The sequence below is a fragment of the Aythya fuligula genome, chromosome 17 (assembly GCF_009819795.1).
Source record: "Aythya fuligula isolate bAytFul2 chromosome 17, bAytFul2.pri, whole genome shotgun sequence".
Lineage (NCBI taxonomy): Eukaryota > Metazoa > Chordata > Aves > Anseriformes > Anatidae > Aythya > Aythya fuligula.
This window is the reverse complement of record NC_045575.1, coordinates 13,409,309-13,428,305: the sequence shown is the minus strand read 5'-3', so window position 1 is coordinate 13,428,305 and position 18,997 is coordinate 13,409,309. Positions and strand designations below refer to the sequence as shown.

The following is an 18,997-nucleotide window of genomic DNA, read 5'->3' as shown; positions in this document are numbered from 1 at the left end:
TCATTGCATAATTAAGGGTCACTGATGCCATTTAGGTCAAGAGATCATTTTCAGAGTTCAGATTCTCATGGGGATGAATGTTGTTATTCTACAGAAATCCTGTGTGTGGGTTGATGTGATTGTTACTCTGTCATCCTAAATGAAGCCCCACAGACTTCAAGCTAAGAGCCAGAAATATTTACCAAATCTACAGATTTCCAATAAACTCATGTCCATGAGGCTGCTTTCTTTGGACATTCACAGGTACACAAAACTACCAAGCTGTGAGGTTTGTTGCCACTTGTCAGCTGAAAAGCGGTAACTGGCTGTGTAATTCCTTCTGACCACTTTGAGTAGTGTGTAAAATACAATGCTTATATTGGTAAAAAGCCTCCAGTGATAGAAAGTTGAGTCTCTTCAGGGTGTAGCTGGTTCAGAAGTTTTTCCATATTAGCTTCTCTTAAGAAGCCTGACATTTCTACAAGGGCAGTTAAAGAAAGGACAAATAGGAATCTGTCTTTCTCCAGTGGGTGCTGGCAATAGTTTCTTGCCCTGCTGAAGCAAACTTCAAAACCCGAGACCCTTTTTAGGATACTGCTTCCTTTAGGACAGGCAATGCTTTCTAGCTTACTGATCATTTTTGTTGCTTGCCTCCAGAGTCTTTCCAGAAAGACCACACTGTTCATGAAGAACGATAGCCCAACCAAAGTACGATGCTCCAGCTCAGGCATCACCAGTACTGAGCACAAGGTAGTGGGCAATCTATATTTTTAATGGATAGTGTTGGTGGTTTGACACTGCAGAGCAAAAAGAAAAAAAAAACAAAAAAAAAAAAAAAAAACAAAAAAAAAACTTGCAATGGGATTACATTACATCAGTGCCTGCAGTTTTACCAAAATAAAACAAAAAACGGTTTTATAAAATTTGCATTTCATTAACAATATCATTAAATCAAGCTAGTTCCATACTAACACCTAATCCTATGCTTTAGACAACTCTTGAACTGTTGAGGAAAAAAAGACACCACCTGTGTTACCCCCAGGGTTTGGCAAGCCAAAATAGATGTTATGCTGCCATACTGTTCCCATTTTGTTTCCCTTTCTTTTTACACAGAGGTTTCTGAAAGGTCTGTCTGCCTATATTTTCTGGCTCTCTGAGCAGATCTACATTTTTGATATACCCTTTCTTTTTTGCTGCGTTTCCGTTCTGAGCAAACCATGCCCTTTCACATCAGTATTCCAGTCATATGAATAGTTCCATCAAATCTCTGTTATATAAGGAAAGTCGAATACTATGAGGTTCTTTTCATAACTTCTGTAATTTGACAATCCCTCTTTATTAGCACTGGGTCTGTCATCTTGGTTTACTGCCGGGAAAACAAAGATTTGCTCTGCATGATATAAGGACTATAAAAAAGATTTAGATGGCTGTAAATCGTGCAATAAGACTAATTTCAGTATATTGTTTCAAGATGACTTGTGGAGATTTAGCCAATTAAAAATAGTTAGCATTGGGCTAATACAGTTCCTCATGCAGGGAATACCCAGGAACAGGCTATACAGAAAGCTGTCATGAGATGGAAGAAGTCCTGCACTGGGAGCTTTGAAAATGGCTAAGACAATGGAGACTGCAGTGGAAGAAATTATTAGGTGCAAATGTTGGAGAAAAGAGTAGGTGACATGTAGCCTGGTCCATCTGGCACCCACCGGCATGATCTATCCCTTTGGGACATTTCCATTGCCTTGTCCTTGGAAGAGATAGGTAATGAGTTTTCTGGGAATAAGCTGTCGTAACAAATTCCTTCTCCTGTGCTGAGTCCAATGCAGAGCTGGGCACAAGATCCACATTAGAGAAAGGGGAGTATCTGAAGGAACATCTGTTTTCACATATGCAGAACATCCAGAGCAGCCAAGGTTGGATTATCCTGTTAATACGATGCTCTTATAATGAACTTTATGGTCATATTTTGTCAATTAATTATTTGATATCTGTTGTTCATCTGTTCTACCACCAAATAATTCCATAGACCTTTTCAGCCCAGGACTAGCTCGTTTCTAACTGTATGTGTTATAAACAAATCCTCCTGCATAGTTTTTGTTTTCTGGTTGTGAGACAAAATGCTGCTCTTTTCCTGAGTGCTTGCTCTGTAAGGTGCAAACTAAAAACATAAGAACACTAATTTGCTTCTGGAAACAAACCCTGCCTTAATGGTGACATGTAATATAAAAAAGGCCTGGCCCATTAAAACATTACAATTTGCTTTCTTTTTAAAACAACAAATTAGTCCCTCCAGATGCCCCAATCAATCTGCTTTTGTGATTATTAAAGAATCCCTAAAGTGAAAGCGTGTAATATTTTCTTTTTGTTCTCTCTTGCTTTCCTCAAAGTAATTCCAGAATCAGCTTTCAAGAAAGAACCAAACACTGCAAGAGCTATGGAAATGAATAGTTTGTGTTCAAGAAATTAATAAATCTAGACAATTGTAAGGGTCAGTACCTGCTCTTTTCCTTTTCCTTTTAAATTGCTGACATTTTCCACATGGATTTCTGAGAATTTGATTATTTTGTCTTCTGGCCATGGCCATCAATACCATCTGCTGGGGCCTTTTTTCTCCTGTCACCAAGTAAAAACACAAAAAGCTTTTTCAGCAGATTTCCCCCCACCCCCCCCCCCAAAAAAAAAAAAAAAAAAAAACAACCAACAATTAACATATGACTGGAATAAACAGCCCCTTACTCTAGTTAAAAAAAAAAAAAGGACCATTGATGGCCAATTTATTGCAAATGCTTGTATGCAAAAGGATTGTATAATTACTAGCATGTGATCATATTTAGCAGATCTTAAACAATCATCTAACTGCAAATATTTATTCTACTTGTTATTTTAGATGTTATTATGGGGGAAAGAGAAAATCTATCCTCAGTTACACTGGGGCTCTTCCTGAGGTTCAAGTGATGCTTCAATAGAAACAGAACATGAAGGGCACCACAGACAGACAAATGTGCAGTTTTAATGATTAAAGCAACATGACTCACTAGCCACAACTCCCAGTCACCTTTTAAGAAATCAAAGTGTCTTCACCAAGAACAGAGGAGCTCTTGTGTGTCTCTTGGGAATGAATACATGTACTGCTGGGTATCTCATGGTGCAAAGACTCACAGTGCAGGTAGTATCTTTATCTCCTGTCCCAAAACAAATTCTAAATACTCCTTGGCTGGATGTGGAACACTCTTCTGCTTTGAGAATAAGTACTTATTTTCTTTGATGACTGAATGGCAAAGTTCATTGGAAAATTAGCTTTAGTCTTCCTCCTGGGATCTAGAAGCAGAGAACGCTGTCTCAGCAGCAGCACAACGAGGGAGTTAGTGTCAAAAAATATTGAAGAAAGGGATTTTTTACAGATTGGAAAAATCCCTCTGCAAGTACAGTTCCTCACCCACGAAGATCCAGCTTGCAAGGACATTACATTTTAATTTTCCATATTCCTTCAATGGCTTGAGTTAAAGACAAGGGGAAGAACATGTTTTAGTTACTTGCTTGTGACTTTCTTTGGGAAGTATTATTTGTCTTTTCCAATTTTAAGATCATGATGTGATGGAGATGATGTGGGATTTGATCTGTGGGAGGCCTTAGGAAGGCATGGATTTCTAAATCCTTAGTTAGGAGCTGAAGTCAAAAGTCAATGCTGCCAGCCTCTGGGATTGCCTTCTTGGCATTTAAATTCCTGCAGTACCTCCATTTCTGGTCATACCTCTGTTTTTGTCAGGCTTGATGAGGCTTTGAAGGGAGACCTGAATTTCAGTCCCTGCTTCACTGAATATTTAATATAAAATAGGAAATATTAATAAAGCAAGGATTATGTAGGACTCTTCCCTCTCGGGTGAGTGCCTCACAACTAATCTCTCTGACCCAGTGGATATTTAATTATTCAATACAAGTAGAACAGGTTCAATAGGAGAGACTGAGCATCAAGCAGGGAGTCAAAATGTTCTGGAAAAAAAATGGGAAGGGCAGGAGAGCCCAGACCTCCTATTTTCTGGACAAATGCTCTATTGACTGTCCTAGCCAGTGAACAGGGCCTCATCCCACCTGTCCCATGAAAGGTCAGAGCTTAACTCTCTCTATCTGTTTGAAGGACAGGGCTTGTACCTAGCTCCAAGGACAACTCCTCCAAACACTGACAGCCACGGTGAGAAAAACAAAATGGGTCTTGGGAAAGGCTGCAGGGCAGCATGTAGAAGAGGGCCAGTGCTCCCTCCACAACTGCTGCAGACTGAGCAAGGAGACCAAGATTGCCTTAAATCCTATATTGAGTCCAAGGTTATAGGCTGGAAATTCAGAAGGAGGAGCCTTTCTTATTTATCAGAAGTACAGGATGCTAAGGCAGCTTTAGCTTTTGTGAAGATGTAGAAGTGCCCCTGCTTTGGCAGCACCTGCCTTCTTTTGAGGGTCTGCAGTGAGAGGCCTGGATGTTGGATGTGACACATAACAGAAAAGGAGGAACTCTCTCCCCCTTCTTCTTCACGGGATAAAGATCAATCTGGATTTAGTTGCTGTTACAGTGTAATATTTATTTATTTATTTTGCTAGCATCTTCCCTGGCTTATAAGTAGCACTCACCAGAAATTAATGGTCTGCAGTGTCAGTAAATATTCTTCTTCATCTTCACAATATTGCTTTGAAAGGGCAAGTAGCATCGCCTCCACTTTACTGATAGGAAATGGCAATTTAAAGGACTCATTTTCTGTCTGCACATCTGCACTCACCAGTGACTTTTTTTTTTTTTAATTTATTATTGTAGTTCCTAGAAATCATCTGCAATTAGGCTAGAGTCTGTGTTTTTGCTAATTAGAAAACATTCCTTGGGCAATCAGCCTTGTTGTCTGTATAGCCAAAATAAAATGTAGGAGGAGAAAAAGGTGCGTGTGTATTTGCAGGAGCACAGAACTAAAATCCGTGTCTGCCCTGTCTGAGAGCACAGCTCTACCCATCAGACTGAGATGTCTAGCAGAGCTGAGAGAGAATTTTGCTTAAAACAGAGAGAATTTTGCTTAAAACAAACAAACAAAAACCACAAGAAAACAAACAAAAAAACTACAAAACCAGCAACAACAAAACCCACCTGCTCTTGACATCACTTATACACATTATGCAGAGTAAACTGGTTGGTAAGTTAGGAAGGGACCTCTGGGATTCTGACTCTCAGGCCTGTGCTTTGGCCTCCCTGCTGCACTTCCCACATCACCCCCAGTGCCGTTGTCACCAACTTTGTTGTTTTTTATTTAGGAATAAAAGGAAGCTTGACCCTGTAGGCTCCAAATGGCATCAGTAGTCTATGGGTCAGGCCCAAGACTGGTCTGAATCTTTTCTTTGATGTTAACTGCCTAATTCGATCAAAAAAAATGAATTGTTATCAGTATTTGTCTGTCTGAGGTTGGTGGCAAGTCATCACCTAACTCACTGGTTTTGTTCCTTGGAGAGCCAGGGAACACCCAGGGAGTAATGGCACACAAGGCTCCTGCATGGCGTGCCCACACCCATGGGCATGGAGCCTGAGTGCTGGGCAGAAGAGGTAGGCAAGGTATGTGCTGGAAATGCTGCTGAACTGCATTAGAAACATTTCTGTTCACAGCCAGAATTGCTGCACGTGGTCTCCCAGCAGCTCTCCAGCTGTCAGGTCAGAGCTTAGTAAGCGTTACAGGTAACAAATCGGAAACTGAGGCTAAATTTAACTTTTCACAGTGTTTGTCTGAAATGTTAGTTATAGGCTTTTGGACTTTTTTTTTTTTTATATATATAAAGTATAAAGGATATTGCTGACATTGTCTAGTGAAGTTTCAGAAACAAGAGAGAATTTCAGTTAAAAGGCCTATTTGTCCGGGTCACAATTTTGATGAATTGTTGTGAAGGATTTTTGCTTTTGTAGACAGTGTTTCTTCCAACTACTACATAATCTTGACTTATGGGTCTGAATTTAATTCTTAGTTCAGCAGGCACCATCACTGAAAAGTGGATGTCAGAAGTCTTAAATGGATTAGTTCTTCATATATGCCCAATAAAATTGATTTGTGAATTAGGGGTCCCCTTCACAGGAGTAATAAAGTTTTCTTTCTGCAAGCAGTGAAACTTCTTTCTTGTAGCTGTCAGTGTAGTCATTCTGCATTGGTGTAAGATATCGACAGTGTGCTTAGGGCAATAACAGAAAAGGGCAGAGATTAAATAAGGGGAAGGGAGTCATCTCAATTGAGCAGAGCCATTTCAAACCAATTGCAAATACAATAAAACTGTAAGGGCCACCTCTGCTCTTAGAAAAATGTTCATAGAAACTTTACTAACAGTGCAACGATTTTATGTGATGTTAGTGAAGAAAGTACGTCTCCGAGGTGCTGAAACCTACACTTCTTACACACCATGGCTGCAATATAACTACAACAATTATCCAACTTAGAAAACTTCCTTCTGTCCAATAATTGATTAATGCAGAGTTCAGGACTTCATCTAGTATAAACCACTGGGTGACAGTCCATCTCTTACTGAGAAAGACAGAAAATAACAACCCTACACTGAAATAAATGCTAAAACTAAAGCAATCAAGCAAAAACCAAATGAAGAAATTTGGAGTGGAAGGTCTCTGTTGGGCAAAGTTTACTTCTCAGAAACTAGAATTAAACTGTACATGTAAGAACAAGAAAAAGGAAGAAAATTGTATTTTCTTTTTTTCTACTGGGCAATTTAAAGAGTGAGCACATGCTAAATGACAGTTTGACAAAGGTCCTGAAGAATGAGCTTTTTTGCTGTCCATGCCTACGCAGTATTAGCGATTAATGGAGAAAGTGAATGCTGCTTTTGTAAGAAGTGTACCAGAAAAAAAAATCTGAGGATTTTCTTAGGACTCCATCATTCCCTCCCACATAGCTGCATTCATGCACAAGTGCTCAGGTGAGTGGGATGATGTACGAGCTTACATCAACACCTGCAGAGCAGCCTCTGCACATGTGATGGCAGGACAGGCACAGGGCAATACCAACTCATTGCTGCTTTCTTTTTGCAATAAACAGCTGTGTGAATCAGAATGCAATCAAGTCACACCAAAGTGATTCTTGGTGAGCAGCACTTCAGAAGGCTCTGCAGTGCAGCTACAGAGATCATTAGTACTGGACAGAGTGAGAAATATTGTTAAGAGTAGCCTGACTTGATAGATAGGCTGTGTACAGCCAGAAATATCCCAAGGGCTATTCCATACGCACCAGATATAAAAATTTAATCAGACTCAAGATAGTTTTTTGTATTTTACAGAAGTTTTCTATATTATAAAGTAATAACGAGTACATATGTTTAAAAATATACTGGCAAAAGGAAACAATAGAAAGGAGAAAAGAAAGCTTGTGCTGCTTTTGCTTTGTTCTTAATTAATTAGTCCCAGGGCTGATCAGTCAGTGTACACAGATGCAGAGACACAAAAAGCTTTCAAAACTTAATGCTATTAGACTGCAGAAGAGCAACATTATCTGAGCTTTTAAAAGGACATTGACAAATAAGCTGCTATTATGGTTCTGATTTCAAAGGCCAAAGGAGGAGAAGGGGCACACAGGACAAATTTCAAGGGTTCTTTTATAAGGCAATGGCCATTCTGCTTTCCAATGCATTTAGGTCACGAGGACAAAGAAAGGTTTTAGCAAGGTTTATGAAACCTTGTTTGAGCTAGACCCCCATATCTGCAAGGATCTGCCTTTGCCCCAAAGTGTGGGTTCTTCATGTCACCAATTTTTTAGACGACATAAAGCTCAAATGATGGAAGTGACTTTTTTTTTTTTTTTTTTTTTTTAACATTGCACAGTTTAAGTCATGCAGTATTCCTTCTCCAAACACAGCATGCATTTGATTGCACTCTATATCTTAGTGTATTAGAACTAATCTAGTAAAATATTCATGTAGCAAAGAAAAATGGGAATAAAAAAAAAAAATATGTGCAGTGTGGTGGAATAAATGTGCCTAGTGGAACATTAACTTTTGTATTTTTTAGATTTTTTCAGTGATTTTTAACCTTGTAGCCTTAATAATGTTCTGACACAGCATTTTACATTTTAGTATATATAGTATTTTTAGTATTTATATAGTATTTTTCTCTATATATGTATAGTATATAATATTATATATTATATAGTACTGTATATAGTATATATATTATATAGTACTATTATATGTAGTATATAGTATATAATATACTATATAGTTTACAATATTATATAGTTTACAATACTATATATTATATAGTATTTTAGTATATATAGTATTTTTCTTCTTTGAAGACAAAATGAAATAAAGATGGGGAGGGGTGGGGTAAATGGAAGAAAATAAAACAGGACCAGGAACAATAGAGCTGACTCCTTTGCTTGGTGACTAAAAGGAACAAACACCTTGAACTAATAATTTCATACATAGGATGAATTTCAAAGCAAGCAAATAATTAAGGTAATTTTTAAAAGACAATGAGATCTAAGTGATACAGAGGCAGAACAGACTGTTAGTTAGTCTTAAAAGAATTTCATCCTCAAATGACTGCTTGTGTAAATGGGTGGTTATGAAACATGCGTACATGTGCATGAAAAATCCCACACATCTGTATTTTGTTTTCTTTTTTTAGATATGTAGTTTTGCTGAATAAGTGCTGAAACATGTGACAAAAAGTGAGCGAGAGAGCAGTCTTTATCTTTACCTGTTTTTTTTTGTTTGTTTGTTTTTTTAAAAAAGAAACACAAGACATTCGTGATGTTAAAAGTTACTGAAAATCCAAACTGTAAGAACGATTTTAAGAACATTGCAGCTGAGCACGTAACTCAATTCTCACACAAACTACAAGTTACTGATGAAGCTTTTTATGCTGACTCAAAAAGAAATAATGAAATTTCTGGCAACAAACCAGGTAGGGAAGATTATATTTCAAACTGCAAGTTTTATAAAAATAGACAGTGTGGGAATTAAAGAGAAAAAAAAAAAAAAAAAGTGGTTTGTAATGAAAAGTGTTTGCAAGTGTAGCTGTGTTGGGCATACCAATCACCTGCTGTATCGGGTTAGAGGGGAATTCCAGACCATCATGGAGTCTGAATCTACCTGATCCATCCTCTGGGTGTTCATGTACCACTGTCTACTCTGAAGATGCATTTTCCTGAAGGCACGAGAGCTCTGTAGGTTGTAGTTGTCTTTCTGCTCCGTGTTTGTTGCAAGAGGCAGTCTGCTGGCAGTTCCCCAGTGAAGCACATCTCTTATGTTACAGTTGAGGTGATGAACTTTAATCTCTACAGAGAAAAACAAAACATCCTTGATTCATGAAAATAAACTTCTATCACTTGGCTGATTTAAAATTGTATCTTCTTAAATGCATATTGTAATTAAATAAGAGAGCTCAGGCTTTATTGTATTCTTTCATTTTCTGGCTGAACAAACTCTTTGCAGAATTAAATTAAATTGTGCAGAAATATTCATGGCCAAGGAAATTAAGATGCTTATCAATAGAGGCAAAAAAGATTCCTGATTCTTCCCTGTCCCAGATTTTCCAATAAACCTGAATCCCATGCAATGTTTCAACATACACTTTTAATCAAGGATATAATGAAGTGATCAGGTCACTGAAATGAACGAGATGCCTTGAATCTAAGTATTTCATTAAAAGATTTCTTCATTGAATCGTGTTGTACAACACTCTCATTTGTCTTGTGTTGTAATTATAAGTGGTCTCTTGTCATGCAGCTCTATTCACTTCTCTCCTGAACCTGTACTTTAACCTGTACAAGGGGCCAGAAGGCAGAAGTACAACATTAATCTCCCTAAAACAACTTTTTCTCCTGTATAGGCTTCCAGCTAAATAAAAATCTTCTAATTTCTGAGAAATGAAGCTTTTTTGTGCGTGAACTGGCTTTTAGATTCTCCCAGCTTTTGTTCCCTTTACTGTTTTCTGGTCTTCTTTATACACTAAATATCTTAAACACATATTGAAGTGTAAGAATGTGCTCAAATCCAGTGGACCACAACAGGAGTTAAGTCCATGCTTGTAAGCTCTGTGGTAAATAACAATCAGATCTCTAGTGCAGGACGTTTCAAAGTAGGGGCAGGGGCAGTTTCCTTCCTTGTGCTTTCTGCCTTGTGCCACTAACACTGCGCTCATCTGCCACAGAGGAAGAGTTTGTCCTTTGATAGCTGTCGCTGTGAATGTGATGCCTGGCTGTTCAAAGGTTCAACAGCTATTCATCCTTGACAGGCAAAATAGCAGTGGGCTGCCTAGTTAGTAGGGTTTTGACAGCAAGTGTGTTTTGTCCTGTGGGATTCGTGAGGAGTTTTGCATGATTAAAGAGTGGACAGACATCACGACTGCTCAGTGCCGTGAACTGGGTGCATGGCATTTACTGGGAGAAGCGAGTGGTGACTTAACTCCTAATGAGTCACCTGGCCTTGCCTTACATTCTACCTGCCTTTACTGGCTCCAACAGATGTGAACACCATCTGTGGAGGTGTTTATTGTCTTAATCAAGAAACAGATGGATCAGGCTAAAACCAGGACTGTTGTCATGGGTTAGACTGGACGGACCACCATATCCCTATTAGAAAAGCCAAGCAGAGTGACAGGACGAGGAGGAACGGGCTAAAGTTGCGCCATGGGTGTTTTAGGAACAACTTCTTTACTGAAAGGGTTGTTAGGCATTGGAATGGGCTGCCCAGGGAAGTGGTGGAGTCACCATCCCTGGTGGTCTTTAAAAGACGTTTAGATGTTGAACTTAGCGATATAGTTTAGTGGAGGACTTGTTATTGTTAAGTCAGAGGTTGGACTCAATGATTTTGAGGTCTCTTCCAACCTAGACAATTCTGTGATTCTGTGATTCTGTGATTCTCTGAACACATACTCCTACCTTTCTGCACACAAATGATCAGGGACTTTGTGCTAGCAGCTGCAACTGAATTGCCACATTGACCCACCAAGGACAGAACTATCTGCTGTGATCGGATCTGTTTCAGACACACCTAACATCCTCTGCCAAGGACCTCTGTAGAGTAATCCTGTTGTCTTACTTTTTTCTGTGATTACACTAGGAACACTCTGTAGGGCTATTACTACAATACTCTTGCAGCCAATATTGCAGGGTGTATGCAGACACGGAAATATAATTCTTTAGTGCAATTCATTAGCATCAATCAGAGATGATGCTCCGAGGGCTTCATAAGGAGAACACAATTGTGTGAGATAAGCAATAATCTCAGAGAGTTACATTTCATCAGCTGAGCCTGCCTTTCTTGGAAGCGGATGAGTATCATTCTGATGCAGAGGGAGATATTTGCAATGTTTACGTCAACGCAGAAAATGAGCACAAGAACCGAACTATATAGAATTAAATCCTCAGAATTCAGCTGCTGCAGAAAGCTTTCTGTGATCATTTAATTCTCTGGTATACTACAATTTCTTTTAATCTTCCATTATAACAAACATCCCATACATAGCTCATTAAGGCTAAAACAAAAATCCCTCTTATTTTCTTGGTGCTGTTACCTTTTCAGCTGTCGTATCACCTTTTACTGAAATTCTGCCAAATACTCCAAGCTAAGCAGAGAGAACGTATATCAGGGGACACCTCCAAGAAACACAAGTTACTTATTTCAATATTTGGCATACATTTCTCTGAATCAGCTCTGAACAAAGCAGGGAGGTTGCAGAAAAGTATCTTGGTGTTAAAGGATTTATGTTTGGCAGAGGCAGATAGCATTTTTTCCCATTTGTGGTGATTAAAATTCCCAAGTCACTTTCTAGAAGAGCAATAATACCAAGCTGTCTTGACTAGTGAGTCAAGCTGAGCAAATGTATTTTTGATATACTACATAGTGTTTTGTTTGTTTGTTTGTTTTTTCCATGTGATCCTGCCTCTGTTCCAAGTTTCTGCTCTCTGTACTTACACTTACTATTCCTCATTGAAGAAAGGAGTATACTTCACTGCAGACTGAAGATATGGCTATAGCAGCTATATGACCATCTCTCCATCTCTTCCCCAGCACCCTGAGTTACTGCCTCTCTCAGTCTGTATTTATTCCATGTGACATAAAAATTCTGTTATCTCCATTTTCATAGATGAGGAATGTATAATTAAGAGACTCGCCCATTAAAAGAATTTTATGGCAAAATTTTATGGCAGAGAGTCATAGACACACTGCCTTTCTGCCAGGAAGTAATTGATAAATTCCCTAGTGTGTGGTCTGAAACTTGTTTAACTGTCTCATCACATTTTCCATCATTATTTTCTCTTTCAGACTAACAGCTAAAGCCGTTGCTGTTCTCTTACCAATCTTGGGAAGCTCGTGGATCTTTGGGATTCTGGCTGTCAATACCCACACGTTGGTATTTCAGTATATGTTTGCTGTTTTCAATTCACTACAAGTAAGTACCTGGTGGGAATGGTGGGAAAGGTTATGGCTACTGAACTGCTGTTGAGATCCAGTAACTGGATCAGTAGTAATGTTTTCACATGCTTGTATTTATTGGATTTTTTTTTTCTGTGTTCTTTCCTGTGTCTTTTATGTCTGTGCTGATCATACAGTGCTGGCAATTGTTTAGTCTCGGTATGAACAGAACTTTCACCCCACTCCTTAATGTTTCCAGTAGCAATAATTAAATAAATGAGACAGTGAGCTTGAGAAATAGATTCACTCTTCTAGCATTGGGTATCAAAGGCAAGATTCTTAAAGGTAAAGGCAAGATTCTCCCATTAAACATACTGGAACGAATTTTCTGTCAGTTTGAGGCTTTGTTACTGAGAATAAATGAAAGCAAACAGAAGTTGCTGGGAACGGTGGAGCACAAGGAGAAAAGGGAAGCTGCTCTGCATGTTGCAGAAAGCAGCACGTGATTCTTAAAACCCCAATCCAGAAAAATAGCTCTGTTCAGGAAAGAATGCAAGCATCTGCCTAGCTTCAAGCAGAGGTTTCAGTAGATGCATCAGTCCACAGGTATGTTGTAATTCTTTCCCAAAAAATGGTTCCAAAAGGGGAAAAAATTAACTGTTGCAAATCCTATGATGTCTCAGGAACAAATACGAGTGTAATGCAGTTCTCCCAATAAACTTATCAGAAAAGGTTAAATTTTTATGCAAATTAAACATTCAAAGTAAAAAAATCATCCAATTTAAAAAGTTTGGCTGAATAACCCCTAAGAAAGAAAAAAAAAAAAAAAAAAAAAAAAAAAAAGGAAAAAAGAAAGAATGTGGGGGAAAGGGCTGGGAACTTTTTGGTTTCTGTTGGGCAAAAAGTCTAAAGATACTAAAACTCTGTTGTGAAAATTTTGCCAATGATAATACCTCTTTCTAAAAAGTAAGTATCTGCTGTTTCCCCAAAAGCATTTTCCTCTGCCTCTACATTTTCAAGCACAGACAAAATGTTCTCTTGTAGCTCATGAGAAGAATTATGGATTATTTGCAACCACCCCAAAACACTCCAAAGTTTGAGAGGTTTTACATGAAAAAGTCTTGGTAAGATGCAGAGTAGCCTAATGCAGCAGTTTTCTCCAGTTTAACATGGGGCACAATTAAGTCTACTCTTCAGTGTATTTATAGAGCTTCATCTACTTGATACATGCTTTATACAATACAGTGAGAAATATGTTATATGTTATTCTTCACAGTCTTCACCCTTCTCCCTTTTATCTGTTTTCAGGGATTTTTCATGTTCCTTTTTCACTGTCTTCTGAATTCAGAGGTATGTTACAAAATGGAGTCCAAAAATTTGGTGTTAAGAAATTCACGTAACATGAGTGTAAGATAAAAAAAGTCCCCATTATTGTTGCCTGCTATGGAGTTGATTTCTTTTTTCCTTCAATAACACGACTGTTGTTAGTGATTTTATGGCTTACAGAGTTTTGACCCAGATTTGGCATTTATTTTATTTAACATAAGAAAGAAGCATTTCCAAAAAAGCTGAGAGAAGGCAGCTCAAGATACAGGTGCAGTCCCGAGGGCTGGAGGGATGAGCAGGGCGCGGGCTGTGCTGCTGAGGGAGGATGTTTAGGCAGTGGCAGCAGGACTCACTCTGGCAGTCCCTGCTAGGGAGCCTCTGGCTTTGTTACATCTGCAGTCCCAGAGAGGAAAATAAACATTAATCTCAGCAAAACATACTTTTGGAGACTGCTCATGCAGTTCTTAATGGGAAACTAAACAGAGTAGAACATATTCCAGGTATTTTTCTTGGCTGGAAGCAGAGGTTTTCACAATGGACCAAGATGCATCCTTTGCATGAAGGCTGTCTCCGAGCAGCTCGGGTAAAGCCAAGACATAACTGATGTCACAGAGACCATCTCTGCTGCGCTGGGAGCTCCCAGCATCCCCTCCTCCCATAGCAGAGAGCAGAAAATCCTCAGCAAAATGCATTACAGATAATGAAAGGTTTCTTACAAAAAAAAAACATTTCCAGCAGCTGACAGGGGTACTGCTTGGAATTCTTCCGCAGCAATTCCTTTTGGATGCTGCAGAGCTTCTCTATCACCTATTTCTTCTCCATCAGCATACAAAGCACTCTTCTGTGGAGTTGTTTCACTAAGGTTATTTTTCATTAATATTTGCCAACATATTCAATCTTAGAGCATTGACATGACCTTTGCTACAGTCAGCTTAAAGAGTCAAGACTGACTGTAAAATACTTGATCTTTATTGGAATCAACTAAAGTTAAGCAGGCAGGTTCAAGGTATAGAGGAAAATATTTCTTTATCCTATTTTCTCCCACGCTCAGAAAGCTTTCCTCCTTCTGTCAAGCATCAAATGTCACATCAAATACAAATATTTGAATTACTACCATTTTAACCAAAACCAAATGAGAAATTAAATTCAGAAACCTTTCAGAATTTGAATCCTCAAAAAATAGTTCATGTATAGGTAACATGAATTGGCATTTTTAGAGAGCAGGTCCTATTGGCTTTGTTGCACGCTATGCGTGTCTAAAAAACTGCAAGGGTGCTTTACTTCTTACCATGGGAGTAAAACAGAGACTGTAAAGCAAAATCTGCAAAAGCTCCATGAATGAACCCCTCAGACTCCCTCAGTTTGTCTCAGGGCCTTGCTACTGCACCTCCTAACATCTCCTTTTCATCTTTTTTTCACTGCAGTTTGAACTTACATCTTGATTTAGCTACTATATGTATTAAGAGCAGACAATTCCCTTATGCTTACATACCCTGCATTTTTTTTTCTTTTATTACTTTTATTAATTATTTTTTTTCTAACAAGATGAGTAGCAATACAGTCATATCTTGGACATGTATGTAGAAGTATGGGATAACCAAGATAGCATGAAAATATTGTCAGAGAAATGAAATCCAATGAGTTTATAAAATGTTTTGTATTTAATCTATGCATAATTGAAATGAGAAGTTAAAATTTAAAATAAGACTTTAAATACAAAGAAAAATGAAGAGGCAGACTGTGGTTTTTGTTTCATGCTTTTAGTACATTGTGTTGGTTTTAGTGACATTAATCTTGAGGAGTGCTAATGGGGACGTAATCGTAGGCTGTACCTGAGAAAACACACACAACATTTTTAAAGAAATCTTCTTTCTATCTTCTTTTATTTTTTTCCCAAAGGTTAGAGCTGCTTTTAAGCACAAAACCAAGGTCTGGTCCCTTACCAGTAGCTCAACTCGCAACATCAATGTGAAACCCTTCAATTCAGACATTGTGAGTATGTCTTTTCTTTTTTTTCCTGTGTATTGTACTAGAAAGTGCTCCACATTAAACTCTGTTGAAAGACCAGGACTCAGAAGGCACATGAGCACCTAACTTAATGCATGGCGTAGACAGGTGGAACCTGCAAGTATTACGTTGCAGCTACAGTATGTGTTTTGAAAGCAAAGGTCAAAATTTTACTTTCTGGTAAACTATGAAATGGAAGTAAACAAGTTTTAGCAGCCTGGAGTACAGTTCAGTGAAACTATTCCCATGTCTTGTAATGGACTTCATATTATGCATTCAAGCTGCACTTTGGCAATGTATTTGTCTGATGACTATGACTTTTTGATAGGGCACTTTTACATTTAAGTCTGAGAAATAAACTCTTAAATAAATCAATGTGTGCATATGCTTTTCCAGCTCTCCATAAATTGTCTTGAGGCAAAATACATTTGTTTTTATAAAGAGCCAGACTTCTGAAGTGATAGGTATTATTAAGTGATCGCTGCCAATCACCTTAGATCTTTGCAATAACTATTAAAAATCCTTTATGGCATATGCTCTCAAGACTCCGTGACAATGTTGTAACCTAAATAGATGCTTTCAAGCTTTTATTTCATCAGACAAGAGTGGTTTAGCAAAATAAATAAATCTACTTTCAATATTATTTTTTCTAGATGACTGGGAACAGGCCAGGCACAACTCCCACAAAGCTGAACACCTGGGATAAAAGCACCAATTCAGCCAACCGCATTGATTTATCAGCAGTCTGACAGTAATACCAGCTCCTCAGTGAAAAGCAAGCTATACATTCAGGACTTCTGACACAGTGTCCACCAGTTTTTTTCTCACTGTTAATACCAGTAGAAAACTGCTTTTTTAATCACTGCCTAATAAATTGGAAATTGCCATATTTTGTCAACTAAATAGCGCTCATCTGCTTGCCTTTGAAACTACCACATTCTACCACTTGCCTGTTAGCAGTATCTAAAAGTAACTAGCACAAATATACACTGGATGGTCTTGTCAGCAATGATGAAAACACTAGGTATGCAAGTAGGGTTTATTCTGTCTGAACCATTCCAGCTCCCAGAACTGAGGAAAGGCAACATACCTCGGGAAAGATGGATTTTTATGCTCTAAAATAAAACGTTTCCCATTGTGATGTTGTAATGGGGCAATTCTGGTCTTGCTGTGCACTCTCTGTTTACATTTATTACCTTACAGAATGCAATTATTGAAGTGACGCTTATTCAAAATACATAGTGTGGTGATTAATTTAAATACTACAAAGAAACCAGGACTTGGGGGAGAACCAAATTCAAGCTATTCAGCTGCCAGACATGGGCATGGAATTAGCAAGGCTAATATACACACATGTCTTTATACACATGAACTGTATACGAAACATGTAATACTCCTATTTGTGGCCTATTAGTATTTTAGATATTGCTGTTTACATCATACCTAGAAAAGGCAGAAACGACTAAGGTTTTCCTATAGCAGTCCACAGCATTTCTATCACTGATTGTGTCTGCTGACATATCACAATATGAAGTGTTTGTATTGCTCTAGCTGAAGCTTTGGATGCAGTCAACAACTGTCTATCAAGTGCATTTTGCAAATGCACTGCAGCATTTGGAAATCCAGCCCTGGCACTGTGACTTACCTTCCTCCTTTTATCAGTCAGATTGAGACACTGTATTCCAACCACAAAGTAACACAACGGTATACTGTGAAGACAGCCAAACTAGAAATAAGTCTGTGTATTGTTACCTACAGGCATCTTTTAAATAGGTCTCTGCTGAGTCTTTTGTGTTTTTAAACTCCACTCAGCACTTAATAACTTCTGGTTTAGTACTGCTATGAAGTATCTTTAAGGGGAAAAAATACTGTAATTTTTCTTCTGACCAGTATTTTGTAGGTTCACCAAAGTGATGTTTGAGCACAAGAGAGTGCAATCTGGGCTGTGCAAGAGATGAACCCTTTCAGCTGGGCGTAGAGCAGACTGTGAGCAATGGAGGCGGTCAGAGCCCCAAAATATGTGAATTGGTCTAGGATTTACTCAGCAGCCAGGGTCCCCAAGACTAATTGCCAAAGATGAGTGCCTTTTTGCAGAGTGGCTGTGCAGCCACATCTCCTTATCCCCAGCTCCTCTTGTTTGCAGTAGGTGTCTCCCCAGCTCACGTATACTGGGTTGTAGGAATTACCAAGGAATTATATAGGCTGTCCTAATGGGCTAGCAAAGCATTACAAAAGTAGGACTTCTGGCCCCAGTGATTCTAGCAAGATACCTGCTACTGATTTCAAAGAAAAAAGGCATTTGCACCCTGATGTGCAGGTGGGAAATTGTTTATTTGATAGTAAATTTTAGAAAGAATAAATAAATTGATCTTTAGGGAAGACTAAGCATGTATCAGTTAGGACTGAACTCAGTGAAAAGCTTCATCCAAAAGAAATGGAGTTGAAAGTTTAGAAAACATCAATGTGTTTCATTTTTTATTGATCCAAAGCAAATTTTCTCCATGTTTCCTTCCTGCACTAAGAAAATACCAAAAACAACAAAACAAAACCGATTTACTTCAATTTGGACCAAGCTTTTCCAACTCCCGTTGACTTCTCTCCATCCTGGCCAAGAATTGGTATGGTCACCAAACTGAAACCCCACAATCTGTCTGTGGCTACAAATTAAATCAGTCTACACAAATTATTTCAGTTTCCCAGACATACACTGAATTTATGCAGCTAGAACAAAGCAGAATGTGACACATTGCATATATGCATATAGATATACATACACAAAATATACAGGCTTCTAATCTTGTGTTGCCTGTTGGTAAATAAACATAAGTTGTTGACAGCTAAGTATAAAGAGAGGGTCAGTGAAAGCTAAATATCTAAACTTTTATGTCTTTTTTTTTTTTTTTGGCTTTTGTGTATGGCTTTTTCCTAGCTTTTTATGCATTGGACTTTCTTACAGCTCTGCAAATATACTGGCTTTTCTTGGCCTGAGAATGTTTTTCTTTTTTCCCCAAAGATGCAGCAGAAGGAGCCCTCACAATGTACAGAGGAGATTGAGATTGTAACAGTACTGTGACAACGGAGTATGAAGTGTCTATTTTGTGTGCAGACAACATATTTAAGCTTTTAAGCTTTTTTTTTTTTTTTTTTTTTTTTTTTTTTTTTTTTTTTTAATACTGGAGCATTTGTTTTGTGTGTTTTTTCTTTTTATTTGTTTTGCTTTTGTTTTTAACACTGTGACCACGGATATAGATTTAGACCCTCCTTGATAATTTCTCTTCCATTCATTTTATTGTAGCATAAAAAGTTC

At 38.2% G+C, this 18,997-nt stretch overlaps 1 protein-coding gene across 2 annotated transcripts in view; it reads left to right on the top strand.

The window, feature by feature from the left end:
• Nucleotides 1-17,540, top strand: part of ADGRD1 (adhesion G protein-coupled receptor D1) — a 157,196-nt gene extending 139,656 nt beyond the window's left edge. For both annotated transcript variants that reach the window (XM_032199050.1, XM_032199049.1), the window contains 4 exons: nucleotides 12,268-12,394; nucleotides 13,666-13,707; nucleotides 15,583-15,675; nucleotides 16,344-17,540. In XM_032199050.1, the coding sequence (XP_032054941.1) occupies nucleotides 12,268-12,394; nucleotides 13,666-13,707; nucleotides 15,583-15,675; nucleotides 16,344-16,439 (358 nt within the window). In that variant the 3' untranslated portion in view covers nucleotides 16,440-17,540. The remainder of the gene's footprint in view (nucleotides 1-12,267; nucleotides 12,395-13,665; nucleotides 13,708-15,582; nucleotides 15,676-16,343) is intronic.
• Nucleotides 17,541-18,997: the final 1,457 nt, after the last annotated feature.